At 35.0% G+C, this 23,029-nt stretch overlaps 1 protein-coding gene and 1 long non-coding RNA gene across 9 annotated transcripts in view; both read left to right on the forward strand.

Moving 5' to 3' along the window:
- The window catches only part of LOC110654721 (NADH dehydrogenase [ubiquinone] iron-sulfur protein 5-B-like), a 42,376-nt gene extending 22,946 nt beyond the window's left edge, over positions 1–19,430 (forward strand). For 2 of the 8 annotated variants that reach the window (XM_058152634.1, XM_058152635.1), the window contains 6 exons: positions 15,589–15,771; positions 15,920–16,150; positions 17,666–17,758; positions 17,841–18,028; positions 18,392–18,585; positions 19,024–19,430. In XM_058152634.1, coding sequence (XP_058008617.1) covers positions 15,589–15,771; positions 15,920–16,150; positions 17,666–17,758; positions 17,841–18,028; positions 18,392–18,585; positions 19,024–19,115 — 981 coding nt within the window. In that variant the 3' untranslated portion in view covers positions 19,116–19,430. Of the gene's footprint in view, positions 1–7,414; positions 7,797–10,101; positions 10,305–12,100; positions 12,258–12,288; positions 12,447–12,596; positions 12,689–13,407; positions 13,474–15,588; positions 15,772–15,919; positions 16,151–17,665; positions 17,759–17,840; positions 18,029–18,391; positions 18,586–19,023 lie in introns of those variants that run through there. The other 6 variants (XM_058152636.1, XM_058152637.1, XM_058152640.1 and 3 more) reach the window with 6 other exon arrangements.
- Positions 5,282–7,102, forward strand: LOC131183006 (uncharacterized). Its single transcript, XR_009151128.1, has 3 exons — positions 5,282–5,806; positions 6,551–6,606; positions 6,720–7,102. It is a non-coding gene; the product is annotated as an uncharacterized LOC131183006 (long non-coding RNA).
- Positions 19,431–23,029: the final 3,599 nt, after the last annotated feature.

The raw sequence follows: 23,029 nt of genomic DNA on the forward strand, positions 1-23,029 counted from the left end.
TTTTTTTTATCCTATTTCATTTTTATGGAGACCCAGACAGATTTCCCTCTGCTTTATTAGTGCATGGTGGGTTTCATATTACTTGTTAAAACAATTTATATCATTTACATTTATTTATTTATCATATTATTCCTCGTGCTCATATCAATTTTCAATAAAATTAAATATTATATTTCATTCATATAAAGTCAAGTATAATATTTATAATTCATATACAATCCAAAATTATTTACATCATTTAATTACATACAATACCAAAATGCAAAATCTAATGTGTATATGAGCCCCACAAAAACAACTGATGAGGTGACAACACATACTGTAGCAGATCTTGTCCAAGTTTGGTCTAAGCACTACTGCTACTGCTCTCCAGTACCTACGCGTGGTAAGAACCAACGCGCTAAGCATATTGCCTAGTGGTGCATAAATTGAAATAAAAATATTAAAATAATTAAAATAATTATCCTGCACATAATATTATAAAGAAATATACAATTATATGAATTTACAGTATTTTACATGTTTATAAAGCTTTGGAAGCAATTAAGTTAATCGGGATCTTTTTATTTGTGTAATTTATATTCGGTCTTATATACTTTATATTAATGGTTCTCTTATGTACTTATTTGAATTTAAAATTTTATCTCTCATAACTATGACAAAGTAACCTATGATAGACTATAAAGACTAGATACACGGGAGTATACTAGTTAGACATCCGTATGTCCATCGAGTATACAACGATCATGTCAGGCACAAGACCAGCGGGCAGGTATAAGCCAGTAATAATGAAAATTGGCACTATGGCAATCAGCAGGCATAAAGCCAGTAGAACAATCATCTTATACATATATTATCTATCAATGATTATTCCTGTGGGCAGTACTGCAATATGTAATCTCTAATTGGTATACCAATTGATCCAAACTGTATAAATGAGTCTAGGTGTACTTTGGGCAAAATAATATTATTAAGTATTTATATTTTCATTAATTCATGTTATTTTTATGTTTAACAATTTATTCTAATTCATTTCATCTTATATAATCAATTATTTTATGGACCTTTCTCAAGGTCCAGATTTAGTGTCTTCAATTCATCTAACTAATTAGCCAAGATGTGGCTACTGTTTGGCTATACTTCCTTCATGGAAGTTATCCCTCTATATATTGTCCCTCTATATCTTGTTTTTGAATCATGTCATTTGAAGTTTTAGAACTCAAGTTATGGTTAAATAACCATAATTGGTTCACTGTCTCTTTCTGGGTCAAGAATTAGGCAAATTCTGGAGTCTGTCTTGGTCAAATTAATTGAACATGTTACATTCATTTTTAGGCCTAATATTCTTCATAAAAGTTATTACCCTATATCTTATGGTCCCTAGGAAATTTTAATTACAATTTTCTAAATTTTGTAGAATTAGTTATGGCCAAATCACCGGCCTGGACTCAGGTACCTTGTGTCCTCAGGGTCCAGGTTTAGGTCAATAACTTTGACCTCCATTTTAGGGTTCTTGAAGACCATGTCTATAAAAAAGTTAGAGTTCTGTTTCTTAGAGTTCCAGATCAGTATGACTCATCCTAATTGGAGTTTTCTAGTAGTAGATATGACTAAATAAGTGTTATGGGGTTAAATGGTCACTTAGGTAATTTCCAGAATTCATATACTGACTTAACCTAGTAAATTGACCTAGTTTCCTTAGTTTCTTGGTTTTGGTCAAATCATCAATATTGTAGATCTATGTCTTGTGGAAATTTTGCCACTGGTTTCATTGGATTTGGGTTTTTATAGACTAAGTTATGGCCATTTTGCCAAAACTAGTAAAGTAGGCTTATGTCCAAAAAATTATGGGCAGAATGGATTCTGGTTAGTTTGGTGACCTAATTTATAACGATCGGGCTCCAACCACTAGAGGAATTGTCTGCTTTGGCCATAAGCCTCACGGTTTTGTCTCATAGGTGGAATGGAGAACTTCCCAGGAGGTTACCCATCCTAGGATTTCTCTAAAGCGAGCACGCTTAACCTTGGAGTTCTTTCAACTCTCCAGGCCATTCCACCAAAAGGCGCCTCTAGTGATTAGTTCCCTCATTTTATACATCATTACTTTTTGAACCCAAAACCATCTCCATACTTTGCCGATGTGGGATTTGCCTAAGAAACCTTTGACCTTTCTCCCCCCCTTTCGAGACTCAGCGTCCTCATTGAGGTTTGCCCTACCATTGCCCAAGAGGACACGCGAGCGGCTCTAATATCAATTGTAATGATCGGGCTCCAACCACTAGAGGAATTGTTCGCTTTCGCTATAAGCCTCATGGTTTTATCCCATAGGTGGAATGGAGAACTTCCAAGAAGGTCACCCATCCTTTGGTAGGAAATAAAAACTTTTATTTGAAGTTAAACCACATATAAAATTTTTAATCAATTTAAAGTTTCCGTAAATTTTATAAAAATTTCGGTAGAATGCCGTATATAATTGGAAAAAAACCAGTTCTTCAAAACCTGTGAAAACACTTCCAAATAGTACATTTCATCAAATCTCAACCACTAATAACTCAATTCAACACGAATCAACCCAATCTCCACAATTCAAAACAAAATTATCATCTCGAATATTTCAAATTAATTTATACACATTGCATTCAAAATAAATAATTTGCAATCATATTTTAATTTACAAGGTGGGGCAAACCTCAGTGAGGACGCTAAGTCCCGAAAGGGGGGGAAAAATATCCCTCAGGCAAATCTCACATTGGCAAAGCACGGAGATGGTCTTGGGTTCAAAAAATAATTATATATAAAATGAGAGAACTAATCACTAGAGACGCCTTTTGGTGGAATAGCCTGGAGAGTTGGAAGAACTCCACAGTTAAGCGTGCTCACCTGAGAGAAATCCTAGGATAGATGACCTCCTGTGAAGTTCTCCATTCCACCTATGGGACAAAACCGTGAGGCTTATGGCCAAAGCGGACAATTCCTCTAGTGGTTTGAGCCTGATCGTTACATAATTTGGGCCAACAATTTTATTTGGTTAGAGGCATTTCTGGGCTTGGTGTTTTTATTAAGAGTTGTAGTCCTATGTCTAAGCTTTCCAATGATATTAAATTCAGGTCATTTAGACCTGTCTAGAGGGAGTTATCGCCAAATGAATATGTACTGTTCATTTGGTCAATTTTCTAGACTCAGGATTTGGTACGTCGGATTGGGATAGTAATTAGGTCAAGATTTGGATAGAATTTGGGCAGGGCTTCTTAATGTCCGAAAATTTTATTGTAAGTTGTTCTGAATTATTGTTGCGTAGCAACACGTTGAGATGGATGAATTTACATTTATTGAAAAAATCGTTTTAAAGGTAATTCGTAAAATTATTTAATTTTTAATATTTTAAAAATAAAATTCTGATTTTCTGTTAATTCTAGGTAATTAATTTTAAGATTTGAAACTATTAATATATGAAATGGTGCAGTTTTATAAAATAAATTTTATTTTATCAAAAGCAAAATAACTTTAGAATTTCCTATGTTTTTCCCTTTTTTAGTGACAATATATCAATTTATTTATGTAAAATAGATATTGTCACGACCCAACCTATGGGGCCAAGCACTAGGACTAAACATAAAGCACCGAGAGGCGTAGTAAGCCTTACTATTCTCAAATCCATAACCAAGGCCCAAAACTTAGGTCCAACATGTAAATACAATTAAATAAAATATTTATTCGGGTCAATCCACGATAGCCATCGAAAACTGAAATAAGGGGAGCCTCGCTCAACCCTGTTACCTCATTTACAATCTGTTTAAATCTCATAAAATTTTTTTCTTTTCATTCCTGTAGTGCTTATGATGAGGATACGTACTCCAAGAAATGCTATGTTTCTGTCTGTATGGCTTTAAATGATTTAAACAGATTGTAAATGAGGTAACAGGGTTGAGCGAGGCTCCCCTTATTTCAGTTTTCGATGGCTATCGGGTTGGGTTGACCCCGAATAAAAATATTTTATTTAATTGTATTTTCATGTTGGACCTAAGTTTTTGGGCCTTGGTTATGGATTTGAGAATAGTAAGGCTTACTACGGGCCTCGGGAGCTTTATGCCTACTGTGTCCTAGTCATCCACCCATAGGTTGGGTCGTGACAAAGTTGGTATCAGAGCTTAGGCTCTAGATTCATGGGAAATAATATAATTGGGAGCGTAAAAGGAGTCTTGTTAGGATGTTACATGCGGAGTATAGGATTCTGTTTCGTCTTTTTCTGTAATTCCTTGTTTCTAGATTCTGCGTTATACCTTAGGAACTATAAAAGTGCCTCAGTTAGTGTCTTTATTTTCGTGGAGTACATAGAAAGGTGAAATAGAGTTAGCAGACATGTTGAGGTCTATCATGAGGATATGTACTCTAATAAGTACTATATTTTTGTCAGTATGGGTTTAAATGGTGTGCCCATTTCGTGCAAGGCACGAGTACATAAAAGTGATTCTTGAAAGTACAGTTGGCCTAGATAAGGATGAGGATACCAATGCCGCAATCATCGAGATGACCCAGTGTAATAAGTTTTGATAATTTAAGATTCAAGAGAGATAAGAAATTGGGAGACCTAGTGCATCCGGGACGTATCGTAGTAACTATACAATGTTCTCGATGTCTGCTCTGTAAGCTGCAGATTACAGTACCGACATGAGATTATTGTGTAGAGCTACGTGCATCCCCGTGGTGCTCCATAATGAGGGTGTTTGCGGATGGCTTCTGTTTTGGTACAGTTATGCCAGAATAGAGTTCTATATCTGCAGAGGAGTTGGAAACTCTTGATTAGGGGTCTAGAGTTAGAATATTGAAAGGTCACAGTTGGGTGATAACTAGAGTCAGTGACTCAGTTACCCCAGCATGAGCTAGAGTTACAGTAAAAGTTGCCATCAGACCAGAGGTTTCGGACTAGTTGCAAAGTAAAGGTGACACCTATAGAGTGAGATTATCTAGTATTCGGTATGGAATTTTGGATGGTTTTTGCAGTATGACAAACATTTTGCTTAGAGCTTAGTAAGAATAGTATACCTTGTGTGTATCAGTATGGAATAAAGTACAATCCTACTACCTAGAGAAGGTCGAAATTATGAATTGATGATTTACAAAGCTATGATATAACAAAAGAGACATTAATTTGACATGGTTTTGGGCAAGGTGGTAAATGTAGTACCTTTGTCACAGCAGCTTTTAAAAAAAAAAAAAAAAAAAAATCAAAAACGGGAGGAGGAAGCCCCCCCCCCCCCCCCATTTTCTTCTCTCCCTTTCCTTCCCTCTCTTCTTCTTCTTCCTTTCTCCGGTGACCGGCCGGCGACCCTCCGGCGACCACCAGGACCACCAGAAACGGCGGCAAGAGAGGGAGAGGAGAGAGAAAACGCGCGCACAGTGGGCAGCGGCTTTCCGGCGCGATTCCGGCTTCATCCGACGTCCGATCGAGGCGATTCCGGTGGCGTTGGAAAGCTTGTTCCGAGAGCTTTCTTTTGATACCAATTTTGAAGCAAATGGAGGTCGGATGAGTGAGATATGGAGGAGAGAAGTTTCGGGTTTTTCAAGCTTTTTCGTCAGATCTACGACGATCCGACCGTTGGATCGACGATCCGAGACCACATATGGACTGAGGAAGAGGAGAGGAACATGGTGGTATGATCAGACCCGGCAAATGTCGCCGGCGACCGGCGGCCGGCCACCGTGCGCGGTGGTGCCGGCGGTGGCTCCGGTGAGCTATGGAGATGGTTCAACTTCCAGAGGCTTCCTCATAAATTTTCGGAATTTTTGAGACACAGATAAACTTCGGGTAAGACAATTTTTATTATTTCTCTGTCTGTAGAGCATAAATACAGTGTTTCTTAAACAGGAAAAATTGGAGAAAAATTCTAAGAAAAATATATGATGAAAGTAAAATTATTTGGAGATATTCTATGGTGTTAGTTGAATTTTTGGGTGATCGTAGAATATTTTTGAGAAATATGGATGGATTTTAGTTAAATTTTTTAGCATATAGGCATATAAGATTGTTTGAAATTAAGATGTTTAAATTTTATATGATTGGTTGAAGCTTGAGGATGGAGGTTTAAATATGTGAATATTAAATTGGGTTGAATTAATAATATGTTAGCTGTTGGAAACTTATGGAATTGAGTAAAATTCTTGAATAAAATATTCATGGGTGACTAGAAAATTACAATTCATTTTGCAATAGCCTTATAATATTATTAAGGACCGCGGGGAAAAATTTTAGAATTTTTAGAGCTTGTTTGAGTGGATTTTTGAAAAATGTCAATTATAGGGACTAAAACGTAATTTTTAAGATTTTGAGTATTGTCTGATTTGGAGGGCCCAGGAGGAGCCATGTGATATTGATGAGATGTGATTGTGGGAATTGAGAATTTAGAAGTATTATTTGAGCATTTTTACAGGTTGGGTAGGTCCCAGGTATAGGGGAGATTCTGCTGGATTTTCGGTATGAATTAGGCTGTCTATTGCCTCTTTAGAGTTTTATGTTAACTTAGTACTAATAAATTTATAATTTAATTATTAGGTGATCGAGGTCAGCTATTTTTTGCATCCAGCAGCTACAATAGTCATCAGTGTACTGTGAGTAGAATATTAATTTTAATTGTAATTTCGATATTATTAGAGATTATGGTTAAAATTGATATTTTACTCTCTGAGTTGAACGCTTACTCCTATTCACCATATTTTTCCAGGCTACAGGAGGAGACATTTTTCAGAATAACCTGTCCCTTTCCTCTCAGGTTATGAAAAGATTACTTAATTGTATTATTATTCTCTAAATTTGTAAATTTAGGACTCCGCATGTGCTAGTAGTAGCATTAAGCCTATCAGAGACTGTATGAATTCAAGTTTTCATATTAATAAATGAAAAAAAAAATTATGAGTTTTAAATGGTTATAAATGAGGTAATAGGGTTGAGCTGGGCTCCCCTGATTTTAGTTTTCTGAAAAGTTCTGGGCTAAGTTGGCCCAAAATGAAATTATAACAGTTTAATTTAAATTATCTTATATGCATATTGGGTCTAAATTGTGGGCCTGGTTATGGATTTGAGGAATAGTTAGGCTTACTACGGGCCTCGGGGGTTTTAAGCTGGCCCAGGTCCTAGTACCGGTCCGGCCCATAGGTTGGATCGTGACAGATATATATTCTTAATGAGTAAATACGTTATATTTTTTCATAATATTATTACATGATATTTTTTATTATATTATAGGATAACATTTTTTATAATAAATTTATTTTATTTAATAATTGTTATTTTTTAAATTAACCTATATATATATATATATATATATATATATATATATAAATAAAGTAAATAGATATTTTTTAAATGATTAACACATAATATCATCTTTAATGTATCTATTACATTTTAAAAATATAGCCATAAAGGTCCATTGTGGAGCATTTTGGGTGACAAAATCTGGATGGGTGAGATAGTCCGAAATCACAAATACTACCCGTAACCGCAAGCCCATGGATAGCTCCACGTACGTATTGGGCATTTTGGCCTAGCAGCAGGCAGCTACCAACGTGTATTTTCACCTCAGGAGGCCTCCAGCCAACAAAACTAAACCACACGCATCGGAATCGTTGGCGAAGTTTGACAGCGAGAAATGGCTTCAGGTTGGGGGATCACTGGAAACAAGGGCAGATGCTACGATTTCTGGATTGACTTCAGTGAATGCATGTCTCGTTGCAGAGAGCCCAAGGACTGCGCTCTCCTGCGCGAGGACTACCTTGAGTGCCTCCACCACTCTAAAGAGGTATTTCCTAACTTTCACTCAATGTTCAATCGGTTCACTCAGCATTTAAATCGAACTAATTTGAGACTATGTTTTAGATTTTGTCAAGTTTTCATTGATTGTGCGGTTTTGCTCATTTTTAGCTTCAGCTATGATCTTCTTTCTGTACGTACTTCTTTATTCCATATTCTGTTGACTACGTTGCGATGATTTTCTTCTTAATTTAGATTATTATTGGATCTTGTTTAATTCTGCTGATTTGATAAGCCCTATTTCTGTGGAGTCAAAATCTTCAGTTCGTTTGAGCATTCGTTCCCCCTTTTCCCAAATAAGCACGAGATGGTTAATTTTGCTAGTCACATTTTTGTTTTCTTTTGGTCCATTGAGATTTTAGATCGGAAATGCATATCCTTCATGAAGTCATGAATGGAATGAGAAATGTGGCATCGGAATCATTGGTGAAATTGTGGAAGCATATGCTTGAGAAACTTGGGTGTGTTCTTGTGTTGTTTACTAAACCTTCTCCACGAATCTATCATTTTGTTGGGGCAAAATTATTCTAGCGGTGTTTCACGTTAATGTGCTATTTGGTGGTGGCTCAAATTTGTGGAACACCTTATTGGTAATTTGACTAGTTAATATATTATTTATAGGGGGGAAATTGAAAAATAATAGTCATTCTTGTTACTTTAATCTTTACAGGCCTGCAATGCAATCCCGGAAGCAGAATTTTTTTATTTATTTATAGGGTCAACATATAAAAATAAATAATAAATTTACTAAAAATGTCAAAAATATAACAGATGCTTTTTTTCCCCATAAATATTGCTCATTTTTGGAGGATTCTACCAAGGGCTTATAAGCGATGTCCAGTTTTTATCTATAACTTGTCTGATGTTGGTGCATTTTGGGTTAAAATAAAGAGTTTGAGCAACAGAGATAGAATAATCCTAATGATGCTTTTCTCACTTGAGAGTCTTGAACTCCCATAACTATGTTACAGCTTTATGTATCCTGGTCAACCTTTTCCAGTAATTTTATGTTGTTGATTAATGTTTCCAATTCCCCTAGTATCCATGCCTTGCACATTTCGTTGGTTGATACCTTTTTGCACATTCCTATATAATGGAAGGGAAGGTTGGGTTGGGTTAGTAATATTCCACTTGTTAGTTGCTTTACTTCAAAGTTATTCCAACTGCAATAGTAGTTTTATACATGTTACAAATGAACCCCAATCAACAGATTCCTTGATTTATCAAGAGTATGAATTTTAGTTGACAAGCAACTCCCAGCAAGTATATTCCTAGATTTATTATCCTTAAAGTGGGAATTTGGGCTGGACTATTATTGATGTCGATCCTAGGTATCCCTTGGAAGTAAATTAACCATAGGCTGTAGTAGATATCCAGTCTTGTTAAGGCTTATACCTCTGCTCTATAACTTTTCCTTGTATATTTTTGGAAACTTGTAACATACCTTGTTAGGGATTATTTCAGTTTTCTGTTTACCTTCTCTAGTCACATCATCAAAATTCAAGTCATTTTTACTATTGATGTTTATACCAAATGCAGTGTTGTTTTATGTGTGTGCGTGCGTGAAGACTTGAAATATAAACTTGGTTGGATTGTCCAGCAGGGCCATTAGACTTGGATTTTATTTTGATTCAATCAGGGTATCAGCATTAATAAGTAATTATAAATCTGTGGAGTTGATAGATAATTGCTTTGATATTCTGCTAAGTAATAAAGAAGCTTGCTTTGAAGTTGTAATTTACAAATGATTCAATGTCTCTAATAACAATCAGATCTTTTCATGCCTATCATCTAATATGCTGCTTATCCATCAATGTGATTTTTCACCACTTGCTGTCATTCATTTTTTTTTTTAGTAATATTTTTCATGCAGCATTACTTATTTCACTCTCTATATAGCACCTGCAAGATCAAACTTATTAGATGGTTTGTTGGGTAAACTGGATCAGTATATTTGATGCTGTAGAATTTTGTTCATTTATGTGGATCTAACAACTATTTCCTGTATACTGTGATTTTATATGTGCATTTCAATTCTATGCTAATTGGTTCTTCTAAATTGTGTAATGGAGGTTATCAGTATTTAGCAGAAAAAATGTATTATCTGTTTTACACTCGGTGTCATTGCATTTTACTGTTATCATATTTTTTGTACCCTTGAACCCTGGGCAATCTGGCATGTAAATTATCAGTATTGTATAAAATTGATCCATCCTTACGTGGAAGTCACCTGGCCTTTGCTTTTCATTATGTGTATTTATTCCTTTTATGGGCAATGCCAATATTTATTGCAGTTTCAAAGAAGAAACCGTATTTACAAGGAGGAGCAGCGTAAAATACGAGCAGCTGCTCGGAAGACCAAGGACGGTGGAGATGGCATTGATAGCCATCATGCATGACCAATAATTGATCATCTTTTGAAATTCTAGTAATAAAGAACATGTCAAGATGTATTTTTCATCCATCTGATTCTGATATTTAGACTGTGTTCAAGTGATTCTGTTTTTGTTTATTTCAGAATGGAAATGCAAATGTGGGTCTTTTTGATTTGTGCAATAACATGAAGTTATGTGTTCCATAAAAATTGATTTGCCAGGTAAATGCATCTGGTATGTCAATTGTCAGGCAATTGGAGTTTCACAACACACACACACGCGCACACACACACACATAAAACTGCACACACACACAAAAACTGCAATTTTCTTTTATGGAATTCTAGATATCCTTATTTCATATTTTCCTTCTTAGCCCGGATAAGTGAACCCTATATTACTTGTATATAGCTCCTCGGAGATTGAACAATGTTTTATTTTCATGAAAAAAAGTAGCAAGATTGGATGATTAAGGTTGCTGGCTGAGAATTCCTAGCCCAGTGACCCACAATTAGGAAGTTCTCATAATTTTGTTATTAGTAAATGTTAGTAGTTTTGCATCATTAGTTCTTGCCCTCAAGGCTTCTGTTTTCAACTGCAAAGCAAATGCATGTTGTCATATTATGATGCTTGGAAAATCTAGGTTTTGGTATAGAGATTCTGACTTGTGTTTATGCTCATATTTTTTTACAGAAAGCTTCTGTTTTTGTGTGAATTAATTTCCATTCCAAGCAGTTGTGCTTGCATGAAAGAGCTCTAAATGCTGCTCGATTAACCAATTCCTAGCGGTACCATGTCCATCTGAAGCACTTTCAAATGCAATGAAAATGCATGTGGATCCAAAAAAATGGTTGAAGTTTCTCTATTGTTGCTAAAACTTGATTCCCTGTCAAATTCTAATTGTGGATTCTCTGCTAATCTGTAAGAAACTGGTTTCCTAGTTTGAAACATTAGACAAATGCGTCATCTACATACTACTTACTACAGGTTGGTATATCACCGATTTGAGAATACGGATCCTGGGAATGAATGGGTGAGGATATGATTAGACGTGAAGCTGGTTTGGTTTGTAAGTGTATAAATCTCATCCGATTCCTTATAAGATTTCATGAAAATTAAAGAACAAAAGAAGCATAACCTTCATATGTCAAATGAAAATATTGGAAATTACTGACTTTTTTGTTAAAATAATACGGATTTAATTCAAAATTACCATATATGTATATAAATATTGTATTGTATCATATTAGAATTACCATTTGTCTTTTAAATATTACTCTGTTACGGAATCATATATTCATAAAAAGAAAGCGAAAATTTCCACCTCAGCGCTGCAGTATACTTTCTCAACATTCTCTCTTGGACATTTTGAAAAGCTTTATTTATGTTTTTTTATACTATTTTTTCATAGCATATACATTGGAAATATGTATATAATATATAATGTATAAAAAAATAAAAATAAAATAAATATTAAATAAAAACATCATAGTAAAGTTGTATATCTATTAAATTTTAATAAATTATAATATTTAAAATGAGAGTCAAATAAATTAAATAATATATTAATAATATATTTTATGTAATTTCTTTCCTTATTATGCTATGGTATCAGTAAAAAAAAAAGTTGAATTTATGCATCAGTTATAATAATTTAATAATTATTTTTAAAGAATTATAAAAATCGTTAACAATAATTATTTTATTATTAATAAATTTTAACAAATAACAATTGTAATTTTTTCAAGTTGAAAAACATGAGGTTAAAAACAGCCACCGGATAGAAGGGTTTCTTATTATATTAGGCTGAATATGGACGTCGATAGGCTTCTTACGGGTGCTCCCACTACTAACTCAATGATCATCTAGATCAATTAGCAAACAAGCTTAAGAGTTTCGAAAAAAATAAAAAAAGACAAGCTTAAGAGTTCCGTAGATTTTAAGAGAGCGCATTCCTTTTTTTTTTTTCCCAACTTTACCATACTGTATTCCCTAACCAATAGCCATACTCTCGCCAAATCTTAAAACCCTAACCTTCGATCTCTGGGCTCTGACCGAGCATCTATTTCATAAAGGTATTCTCTTATCCATCTCCTCAATGTCCAGACATACTCTAACGATCAGTCAGTCGACCCGTGTTTGGCTTGCTGGAAATTGCAGGAAGTGTGGAGCTTGGAATTTTTTTTTTTTCCATGTTTACTTTGTTTTCATCTCATGAGTGTGTTGGCTGTCACAAAGAATCAGCTAAATTTATTCAGGATTCAGTTGAGTGATAAATAAATAAATATTTGATGTGAATTTTTTCTTATTTAGTTATTTTTATTCTGTCAAAATCTTGAAGATAATGAGCGCTTTGTTGCTTTGGTTTGATTGTTAAATTTTTTCTTCTTTGTGAAATGTATCGATGGTTTCAGGGGAAATGAGTAGCCGCGCAAGCAGGACTCTCTATGTTGGAAATCTGCCTGGCGACATTCGTGAGAGAGAAGTGGAGGATTTATTCTACAAGGTAATGCAGGTTCTGGCGTTGTTTGGATTCAAATGTTACATGGCTTCTAGTTTCCTCATTATACCGTTCGTTTTGTTAGAAATATCTTATGAAGTGAGTTAACTGAGCCATTTACGAGATGCTAAAAGGATTGTCTAAATAACGTAGCATGTTGCCTAACTGATACCATTCCCTTCACAAAGTCTGCATTTTGATATTTATAATTGATTCTACTCCATTAGAGGATGGGGTTCCTAGGAACGACAACAAATTTTCTTTTGTGGCATGTCTATCCATTATGGTTGGATAAGCTTATCACGGAATGAAGCTTTAACAGGTTTCTCTTCTATTAAGTTCAATTCAGTGTGTCTATTATTCTAAAAGATCTCCATATCTACATATGAAAAACCAAATTATTAAATATAGAAACACTGGAACAGCAGCAGAAGTTTCCATTAAGAAGCAGACCAAAAACCATACACTTGTAACTCATAATTGCAGAGAACGTGATCATTATAATTGGGCAAGGAGGATTATTCATATGATCTGGCATATGCTTTTGGAAGGTGCTTTTATTGAACTGTTGACATTGTTGTGGTTATTATCTCATTCAGTGTTTAAGGGTGAGGAAGATGGATCACCTCTTTAATTTTTAGGAGATATCTGTGAGAACACTAAGAAACTTGTCTATGTTAATAGCTGTCTCTCTGGAATCTCTGAATTTCTATTTCTATTTTCAGTATGGATCCATAGCACACATTGATCTCAAGATCCCACCACGGCCACCTGGATATGCATTTGTTGAGGTGAGTTGTGAAATGCTCATCCCCCCTCCTCCTTCCTGTTATTATAAGTGTTTTAGCTTTCTTTGAGTTTTGAATGTTATTAAACAATTTAGTTAACCATGCCACTCCCATATCTCCCAAACACTTCCACACTTCAATTGGTATTTTATCGGGTCCACATGCTTTACTCACTTTCATTCTCTTAAGTGCTTTCTTTACTTATAAAAATCTAATCCTTCTAGTATAATTCACATTCTTTTCTATTGCTCTGTAATCTATATTTACGCTATTACCATTTTGACTATTATTAAAGAGACCATCAAAATAATTTTTTCATCTTTCTTTAATGTCCTCATCTTTCACCAACACTTTTCCTTCTTTATCTTTAATGCACCAAACTTGATTGAGATCTTGATATTTCTTTTCTCTACTCCTTGCTAATTTATAAATATCTTTCTCTCCTTTTTTAGTTCCAAGTTTCTCATATAACTTTTCAAAGGCCTGCGCTCTTGCTTGACTAACTGTCTTTTTTGCCTCTCTCTTTGCTATCTTGTACTGTTCATATGCCTCGTTATCATCACACTTAGGTAATTTCTTATACCATCCCCTCTTTCTCTTCACTGACTTTTGTACTTCCTCATTCCACCACCATCTCTTTTTTGAGGGTGATCCATATCCTCTAGACTATCCAAGTACTTTTCTAGCTACTTTTTTAATATTTGATGCTAAGCATGGATTCGAGAAGTTCATTTTTGAACTTCACTTGCTTTACTCTTTTAAACTCCCACTACTTTGTTCGAGCTATCCTATTTCTTCTAACCTTACTTGAATTGTTCCTAAACTTGACATCCAAACCCACTAACCGATGTTGACTTGTTAAAGCTTTTCCCGGAATAACCTTGCAATCCTTGCATAGAGCTCTATTTGTCTTCCTGGTTAAGAGGAAGTCGATTTGGCTTCTATGTTGCCCACTTTTGAAAGTCACTAAATGTGACTCTCTTTTTATAAAGTAGGTATTTGCTAGTATTAGGTCATATGCCATAGCAAAATCCAGGATGCTTTTTCCCTCTTTATTTTGGCTGCTAAAACCAAAACCTCAATGAACATTCTCATAATCTTGCCTATCACTTCTTACATGCCCATTCAAATCTTCACCGATGAAAACATTCTTTTCATTCAGTATACTTTGCATTATATCATTCATATCTTCCCAAAACATTTGTTTACTCTCACTATCTAGTCCAATTTGTGGGGCATAAGCACTAACTACATTTATTATTTCTCCTTCTAATACTTGCTTTACCAGTATAATTCTATCTCCTACTCTTTTCACAGCTATTACAACATCTTTCAATGTCCTGTCTGTGATTATGCTCACTCCGTTTTTGTTTCTCTCCTTTTTGATAAACCACAGTTTATACCCTGAATTACCCACTTCCTTGCTTTTCTCTCCTACCCATTTAGTCCACAGTTTGTACCCTGAATTACCCACTTCCTTGCTTTTCTCTCCTACCCATTTAGTCTCCTGAATGCAAGCAATATTTACCATTTTCCTTTCCAAGGTATCCAAAAGGAATAGATTATTTGAGTTGGGAACTAAATTGGGCCCATCTAAGGATGGATTTATGGGCCCATTATGGACTCTAATGTAGGACCTAAAACATACCCAATCCAGATCATCCACCTACAAGCCCTAAACCTAAATTCCAGAAAAGCCGAAAGGCACAAGCCTCCCTCTAAACCCTGATGCTCGCGTCTTTGTTTCTGCTGGTGGCTTGCTGAAAGGCTGCTTTTTTAAGTAGAGAAACTCGAATCCTTTGATTGAAATTCGATTTGCTGTTTGCCTGTGAAACAGATGGCTCGTTTTCGAAGTGTGAGTGAATTGATTTTTTTTTTTGGTTTGTTTATGTGTTAACCTCTGTTTGGTGGTCGAGAAAATCAGGATTTTTTTTTTTTAAATGGAGGAACAAAATGGAATAAGAAAATCCAGCTCTTGTTAGGCTTTGAAAATTTAGTGCTTCCCGTGGATGGGTTTTTAATTTTTATTCCATTTTCCTCGAGAATTAAAACTTGAGTTTAGGTTATGTGTATGTTTATGTCTTTTGTGTAATCGGCTGCTATTATTTGTATAAACAGAAGAAGAGGAAGATCTCTGTGAAGTCAGTTGTGAAAAAGAATCAGGGCAATGTAGATCATGTCACAGGTGATAAGATCCCAAAGAGCTTTGTGTTTTCGAGAGGGAAGTTGCCCGGTCCTCTAAAGCAACTTCAGATGGACCTAAGAAAGTTGATGCTTCCCTATACAGCTCTCAATCTTAGGGTAATGCGTAGTTTCCTTGTCATTTTGCCCTTTTATTTGTTAGATAATGTGTCTGAGATTTTATTGGGAAGAATAAATTGATTTTGGTACACAGAGTTTGTGCTATAATTGTTGAATTCACGTCCCACTTTTTGCTTTTTGGTTGCAGGAGAAGAAACGAAATAACCTCAGGGACTTTTTGAATGTTTCAGGGCCTATGGGTGTCACCCATTTCCTTATATTGTCAAAAACTGAAACTGCACCCTATCTGAGGGTTGCAAGGACCCCTCAGGGCCCAACCCTTATATTTAAGATACACGAGTATTCAACAGCACAAGATGTAGCGCAGTCTCAATTGCGCCCTAGATGCCCTCAAGATCTTTTCAAAAATCCTCCATTGGTAAGTTTTTTTGGCCTTTTATAAAGTTCAAGACACCTACACAGGGAATCATTCATTCACTTAAATTTTTGCAACCAATTTAACTTAGTTTATAATTGTCTTAGTTTGCTGAGGACTGGGAGAGTGAAAATGATTTCTAAAGATGGCTCATTTTTGCCTTTCTATGAAGGCCTACACAAATAGAGGCATATGCTTTCACTTCACTTTTGTGAACTATTTCACTTTGATTTATGTTTGGCATGGTTTTCTGGTGATTGGGAGAGTAATAGAGATTATCAAAAGAGGCTCTGTTATATGTTCCTCCCTTTTCTTACATAGTTTCCTAGCATTACTTGCATTTTGATAAGCATTTATCATGAGTATATGGGTTTAGTGTCATCATGTTTTTTTTGTGATCAAAATCTATTGAAGGTTTGATGCTTGACAATGCAGCAGGTCTTATTCATGTAGCACTATGATGGAGACTAGTGACGGAGGCAGGAATTCCTTTGAGGGGGGTCCAATTAAAATATGTAATTTATAAAAATAACATACATGAAATAGACATAAGTTGATAAGAGAATTTCTAATAAGAAGTTAATAAGATATTATAAGTAAATTACAATGGTTATCATTTATTTTTGATTAATTGAAATCTAATTAATCATAATAACTTCATTGTCAATACTACAAATATATATTTTTCAACGTAATTCATCAAACAATCATGTAATAATTCATCTCCTATTCTACTGTGAAGTGGATTTTCATGTAACTTATAAGATTAATGATCAATTTTACTTTGACAATTCAATTTTATAATTAACAACATAAAAATATAAATTTAACATCAATTTTATTTTGTATATTAAAATATAAATCTAAGGAATATATTGTTAATCTCCTATCACACGCTTTGATGTACAAGTATAGACTTTATTTTTTTTTTCTTAAAAAAAAAAGACTTTGTTTTCATAATTATACTTTTGTTTGATTATAATTATAACATATGATGTACTTTTTCTTTGATTAAAAAAAAAAAATTAAATGATGCAATTATAATGACAAGCAGTCAAGAACCTTATCCCTCTAAAAAGATGATAAATTTTTTTTTTCTTTTCATAGATGATTGGAGACAAAATAAACAAAAAATAAAATAACCTATGATTATCTCTAGGCCAGAAAATGGGCTGTTTAGTCCACTAACCATACATTAGTCGTGTAAAATAATAAGTATTAACTTATCAAAATCTAGGACAAAAAAAAGTGATACTTCTATCTTAATTTAGTAAAATTACTAATATATACCTAAACAATCCAGAAATTCCAGGGGGGCCCAGTGCCCCCCTTGGCCCTAATGTGGCTCTGCCTATGATGGTGACCAACTGACCATAGTCCCTCCATTTCTAGTTCTCGCTTTTGCAATTTTTTTTCTGACTCACATCTTTGCATGTGTTCTGAATGGGTGATTGAAATCTAGTTCTTGTTATCTATTTGATTTTAGTGCAAGTATGGATTTTTTTTTTCTTTTGGCAGATTGTTCTTTCTGGTTTTGGGTCAGGAGAACAACATCTGAAGCTCACAACTATAATGTTTCAGAACATCTTTCCAGCTATTGATATTAACACTGTAAGTGCTTAAAAAAGTTATTTTTAAATGTGGAAACCTTTAGACCTTTCACTCCTCTAAAGTACTTCTTGGGCTGTTTTAGGTCAAACTTGCCTCTTGCCAGAGAGTTGTGTTACTGAATTATAACAAGGATACAAAGCTTATTGATTTTCGGCATTATTCCATCAGACTCCAACCTGTGGGGGTCTCCCGTAGAATCAGAAAGTTTGTACAAAAACACCAAGTCCCTGATCTTAGGAGTCTCCAAGACGTGAGTGACTTTGTTACTAAGTAAGTGTCCTAATTCATTTGTTCATAGTTTGGCGTTGGGACAGATAAAATCAGACGAGGAATAGACCAACCATAGGAGTTTATACAACTAATTTGCTTTGTATTTTATGGTTGATAACTTGATATTACCTAAGGAATGATCATGGACCACCATATATAATCTTAAGTAGAATTATGTTGGAGGTAAAATTCCCAACACTAACTTCTATTTAGTTGAATTATTCTCTGGTTTCACCAATTCATCATTGTGACCATTTGATGAAGTCTCTCTCTCTCTCACCGCCCTAAACGCAGCCCCCCCCACACCCCCCCCCCCCTCTCTGGGATTGTTTTCCATTGTTGATTTCTATGTGATCTTTGAAGGGCTGGGTATGGATCAGAAAGTGAAGCAGATGATGAAGCAGCAACAGTGACTCTGGCTAGTGATCTTGGTAGAGTTAATAGGGCTTCTACAAAAAGTGCTGTCAAGCTTCAGGAAATTGGACCCAGAATGACTCTACAACTCATCAAGGTTGAGGAGGGATTGTGTTCTGGCAGTGTCATTTTCAGTGAGTATGGTATGTTTATCCTTTAGCTTGTTGCCCATAAATTATTGTCTTATAAGCTTCAAGTAGGTTGGTCTAGATATGTTAGAAGCTCTTTTATATTTGTATTAAGCTACTTTCTATTTGGTGTTTATCTTCTGTTAGCTTTTTAATTTCTATCACTCCCTGGTTCCCTGGCTTTCCTTTCTTCTTCTATGTCAACCAAGATGTCTGGAGCTCTTTTATTATCTGTTTAATTTACCAAATATGTTAACCTCCAGTTCCACATTCACCAGGCAATTATTAGCATACTTAGGTTGAAGGTGCTGGCAGTTCACTAGTTTCTACTTGAATATATGCGTTCCTTTCCTGTTAAGCTTTAATTACTTTTTTGTCTAATTTGCTGTGCAAACTAATTCTACATTCAATTACTTGTCAAGCTCAAATCTTGATATTGTTTGACTTATCCAGGAATTGTTGGAGACAAGAAAAAGCAGGAGGAAAATCAGGAAGAGGATGAAGATAATCAGGATGATGATGATGATGATCTTGAAAAAAAATAAGGAAGATGATGGATATGAGAGTGACTAGCCAAACTAGCAGCTGGAATAAACCACAGTGCATCATTGGTTGTTTCAGGAAAGGAGATGAATGCGAGCAAGTAGATACTTTCAAGCGTGGAGATTTTGGATTTTGGTCAAGGTTTTGAGTAGGAAAAGTTCTGTAATCTCATTTAATTTTGTTTTATTCAAGTTCATGCAGAGTACATAGATTATTGAACTTCCAAGAAGATGCAATGTGCTTCGGCATCGCTTTTTCCATGGTATGGAGCGTTTCATTTTAATGTCATGTAAACTAGGCGAAACCAATTTTCTGAATCAAGCTTATGCACGCTGATCTCATTATAATATTAGGGAATGTAATATTGAGTCAAGGTAATTGCATGGAAATGCTCAATAGAAAATTTATGGAACATTCAACAATAGATGATTAGCAAATTACATTATGTACTTGAAGACTTTATACAGGTATATTAATGCCGAGCCAATTGATTCATAAAATGGATACGTGCAATTGCCTGTTATGCATTTTGAACATGAATGTTCAAGGATATCTCGTCTTTGGACAAATCACAACTCAGCTCAGATATCCAGATCATATGCGCGAAGAGAATGTAACAACCTCAAAAATTTTTAAATTATAAATAAAATAAAAAAGAATTATTATGTTATTAATATCATAGGATTTATTTAAATTGATTTTAAAATAAAGGAAGATAATAATAATAAATAAAGTAATAATAATAAAATTAGTTAAAGTTAATTTAGAAAATGAAAATAAAATAATTAAATTTTTTTAGACTATATTTATTTTTATTATTACTAGAATTTTATCAAATTTTAACATAATAAAAATTATTTTGGACTTAATTGTAAACCCCTAAAAAATTGAGGGACTAATAGTCTAATTATTTTTACTCCTCCCTCCCGTTTTTCTTCTTGCCGGCAAGGGACTGGCTGCTCGTGACCACCCTAGCGGCTTCAGCGTGACCGAGCGACCACCAGTGAACAGGAAACGGCAGCGGCGTAGAGAATTGAAGAGAGAGAGAGAGCGACGACGAGAACTTCCAAGGCCCGTTTTCGCCCGTTTCCGGTGGCCTACCGGCATGGGATGGGTGGCGCTCGACTCCTGGGACCCTGGGCTTCCCATCCCGACCGATGGTGCTCCGTTCCATGGAGGTTTTCGGCGAGTTTCGAAGAGAGAGAAAGAGGAGAGAGAAAGTGACGGCAGTAGCTTTCCGACGATCCGACCGTCGGATCGGAAATCCGAGGCCACCGATGGACTCAGGACGACGAGATCTTCGAGATAGGACAGGTCCCGCTCCGATCGGACACCGTTTGAAAGAGGTGATAATCGGACGATCCATATCGTTTGGTGAGATTTTTGAAATTTTTCTATTTCCAAAATTTAAAAATAATTTTCTAATAATTATTAACACAATTTGGACTTAATTTAGATGCAATCAAATCGAAGATAGCTCACCGGCGTCGGGACAGCATTTTCAGCCAGATCCGGCTGTCCGACGGCCCGTCTCAAAACGTGGTCAATATTATAGTCAATCCTAGCATTTTCAGACGTTCTGAACGCGTTCCAGGTGTCAAAATTGGCATAGGTAAACCCGAACTCCAAGTTGCTCATTTTCGACTAATATCGATTTAGAATAAAATTCATAAAATATTCGTGGATGATCAGAAAATTATAATTCCTTTTGCAATAGCCTTATAATATTATTAAGGACCGCGGGGCAAAATTTTAAAATTTTTAAAACTCGTTTGGATAGTTTTTGCAAAAGGACTAGTTATGGGGGCTAAATTGTAATTTTTCAAATTGTGGATTGTTAACTGTTTGGGTGAGCCCAGGAGAGGCCTTGTGATATGATTGAGTTGTAATTGTGTGATTGGCAGATATAGAAGTGTATTTTGAAGCTTTTTCCAAGTTGGGTAGGTCTCAAGTACAGGGAAAACTCTGCCGGATTTCCGGCATGAATTAGGCTGTCTGTTGCCTCTTTAGAGTTTTATTTTGATTTAGTACTAATAAATTTATAATTTAATTATTAGGTAATTGATGTCAGCTATTCTCCCTTATCCAGCAGCCACAATAGTACTCGGTATACTATGAGTAAAATATTAATTTTAATTGTAATTTCGATATTATTATATGTTCAAGCATGCCCATGCATCACTTATAAATATGTATTTATGTAGTTAAACACTAGGCACGTTTTATGCTGCATTCATAATTGTTAAAGTGCCATGGATGTTGTGATAATTTGGAGCAGTGTGCGTGAATTGGCGTGCGTGTGGTATGGTGTTGGCTATGGACAGAACGGTTAGACACGGCTTGAGATCTTCGCTGGGACCCGGTCCTTCGGGGTAGACACGGCTTGAGTTCTTCGCTGGGACCCCGATTTAGTTTGTTAAGCGAAAGTCCGACTTGAGTTATTCGCTGACACATGTTAGATTAAGAGGGTTGTATAAGGGATCAGCTCCCATATATATATTGTTTGACCTTATCGGGTGTGTGAGTGCTCCAGATTATCTTTTTGCTGTTATGATGTGAAAATATTGACGTTATTGCATTTCACTCCACAGGGTGCATTAGCTTTAGATAGCTATAGAGATTATGGTTAAAATTGATATTTTACTCTCTGAGTCGAATGCTCACTCCTGTTCACCATATTTTTTCAGGCTACAGGAGAAGACCTTTTTCAGAATAATCTGTTCCTTTCCTCGCAGGTTATGAAAATAAAAATTACTTAACTGTATTATTATTATCTAAACTTGTAATTTAGAACCCCGCATGTACTAGTAGTAGTATTAATCCTGTCAGAGACTGCATGAATTTAAGTTTTTGTATTAACAAATGAAAAAAATTTTTATGAGTTTTAAATAGTTTGTAAATGATGTAACAATGTTGAACTGGGCTCCCCTAATTTTAGTTTCTGATAATTACTAGGCTAAGTTGGCTCCAAATAAAATTATAACGATTTAATTCAAATTATTTTATATGCATATTGGGCCTAAATTGTGGGCCTGATCATGGGTTGATGAATAGTCAGGCTTACTACGGGTCTCGGAGGTTTTAGGCTGGCCCAGGTCCTAGTGCCGGTTCGGCCAGGTTGGGTCGTGACAGAGAATATGCAAGGAAAGCCCTCCAATGCAAAAGAACGCAAACACCTTGGCTTATAGGATTGGTGTGAATTCTCATTTTTATTTTTATTTTTTTACTATTGAATGCTGTTCAGTATTTTTATTCATAAATAGGCATATAGAATCTATAACAAAATTCTCTCTAAAATCTGAAAAAGCATTGGCATTTTTCTCATCTATCACACTCCATCTTTCTCATTAATGAAGATTCTCAAAACAGATGTTTTTTGCTCTCAGAGCTAAAATCCATAAATAAAAGATACTCGAACAAAATACATGGACAATCCCTCAGTAATAAGAGAATCCAAAAGCCAATAAGTCTCTCCAAAGGGAGCTAAAGAAAGGAAAAGCCTATCGGGGATCCTGCCCCTTCGCTGAAAAAACTCTCAAAATTGCATTTTTTTCTTATAAAAGTATCTTTCGCCTCATAAGAAAACTAAATAATAAGAAAATAAAGAACTGTTAGAAAAAAAAAAAAAAGCAGCAGCAGTTTTGGCCTTTAAGAACAGGCACAACACACAAAACTGCAAATCAAAAAAAAAAGCCTTATATTTTATTTTTTTTAATATGATAATCTTTTCAGGACAGAAGATAATTGGAATAGAAGCAAAAAAAAAAAAAATTGTTTTTTTTTTTAAAAAAAAAAAAATTAAAAAAAAAAAGAGTAATTGATGGAACTTAATAACTCAGAACAGGAAAATCTTTCACAAGCTCCAAATAGAGAAGGTTGTTAAAAACTATGACAATCATCAAACACACCAGTGTAC

Source organism: Hevea brasiliensis, chromosome 9 (assembly GCF_030052815.1).
Source record: "Hevea brasiliensis isolate MT/VB/25A 57/8 chromosome 9, ASM3005281v1, whole genome shotgun sequence".
NCBI lineage: Eukaryota > Viridiplantae > Streptophyta > Magnoliopsida > Malpighiales > Euphorbiaceae > Hevea > Hevea brasiliensis.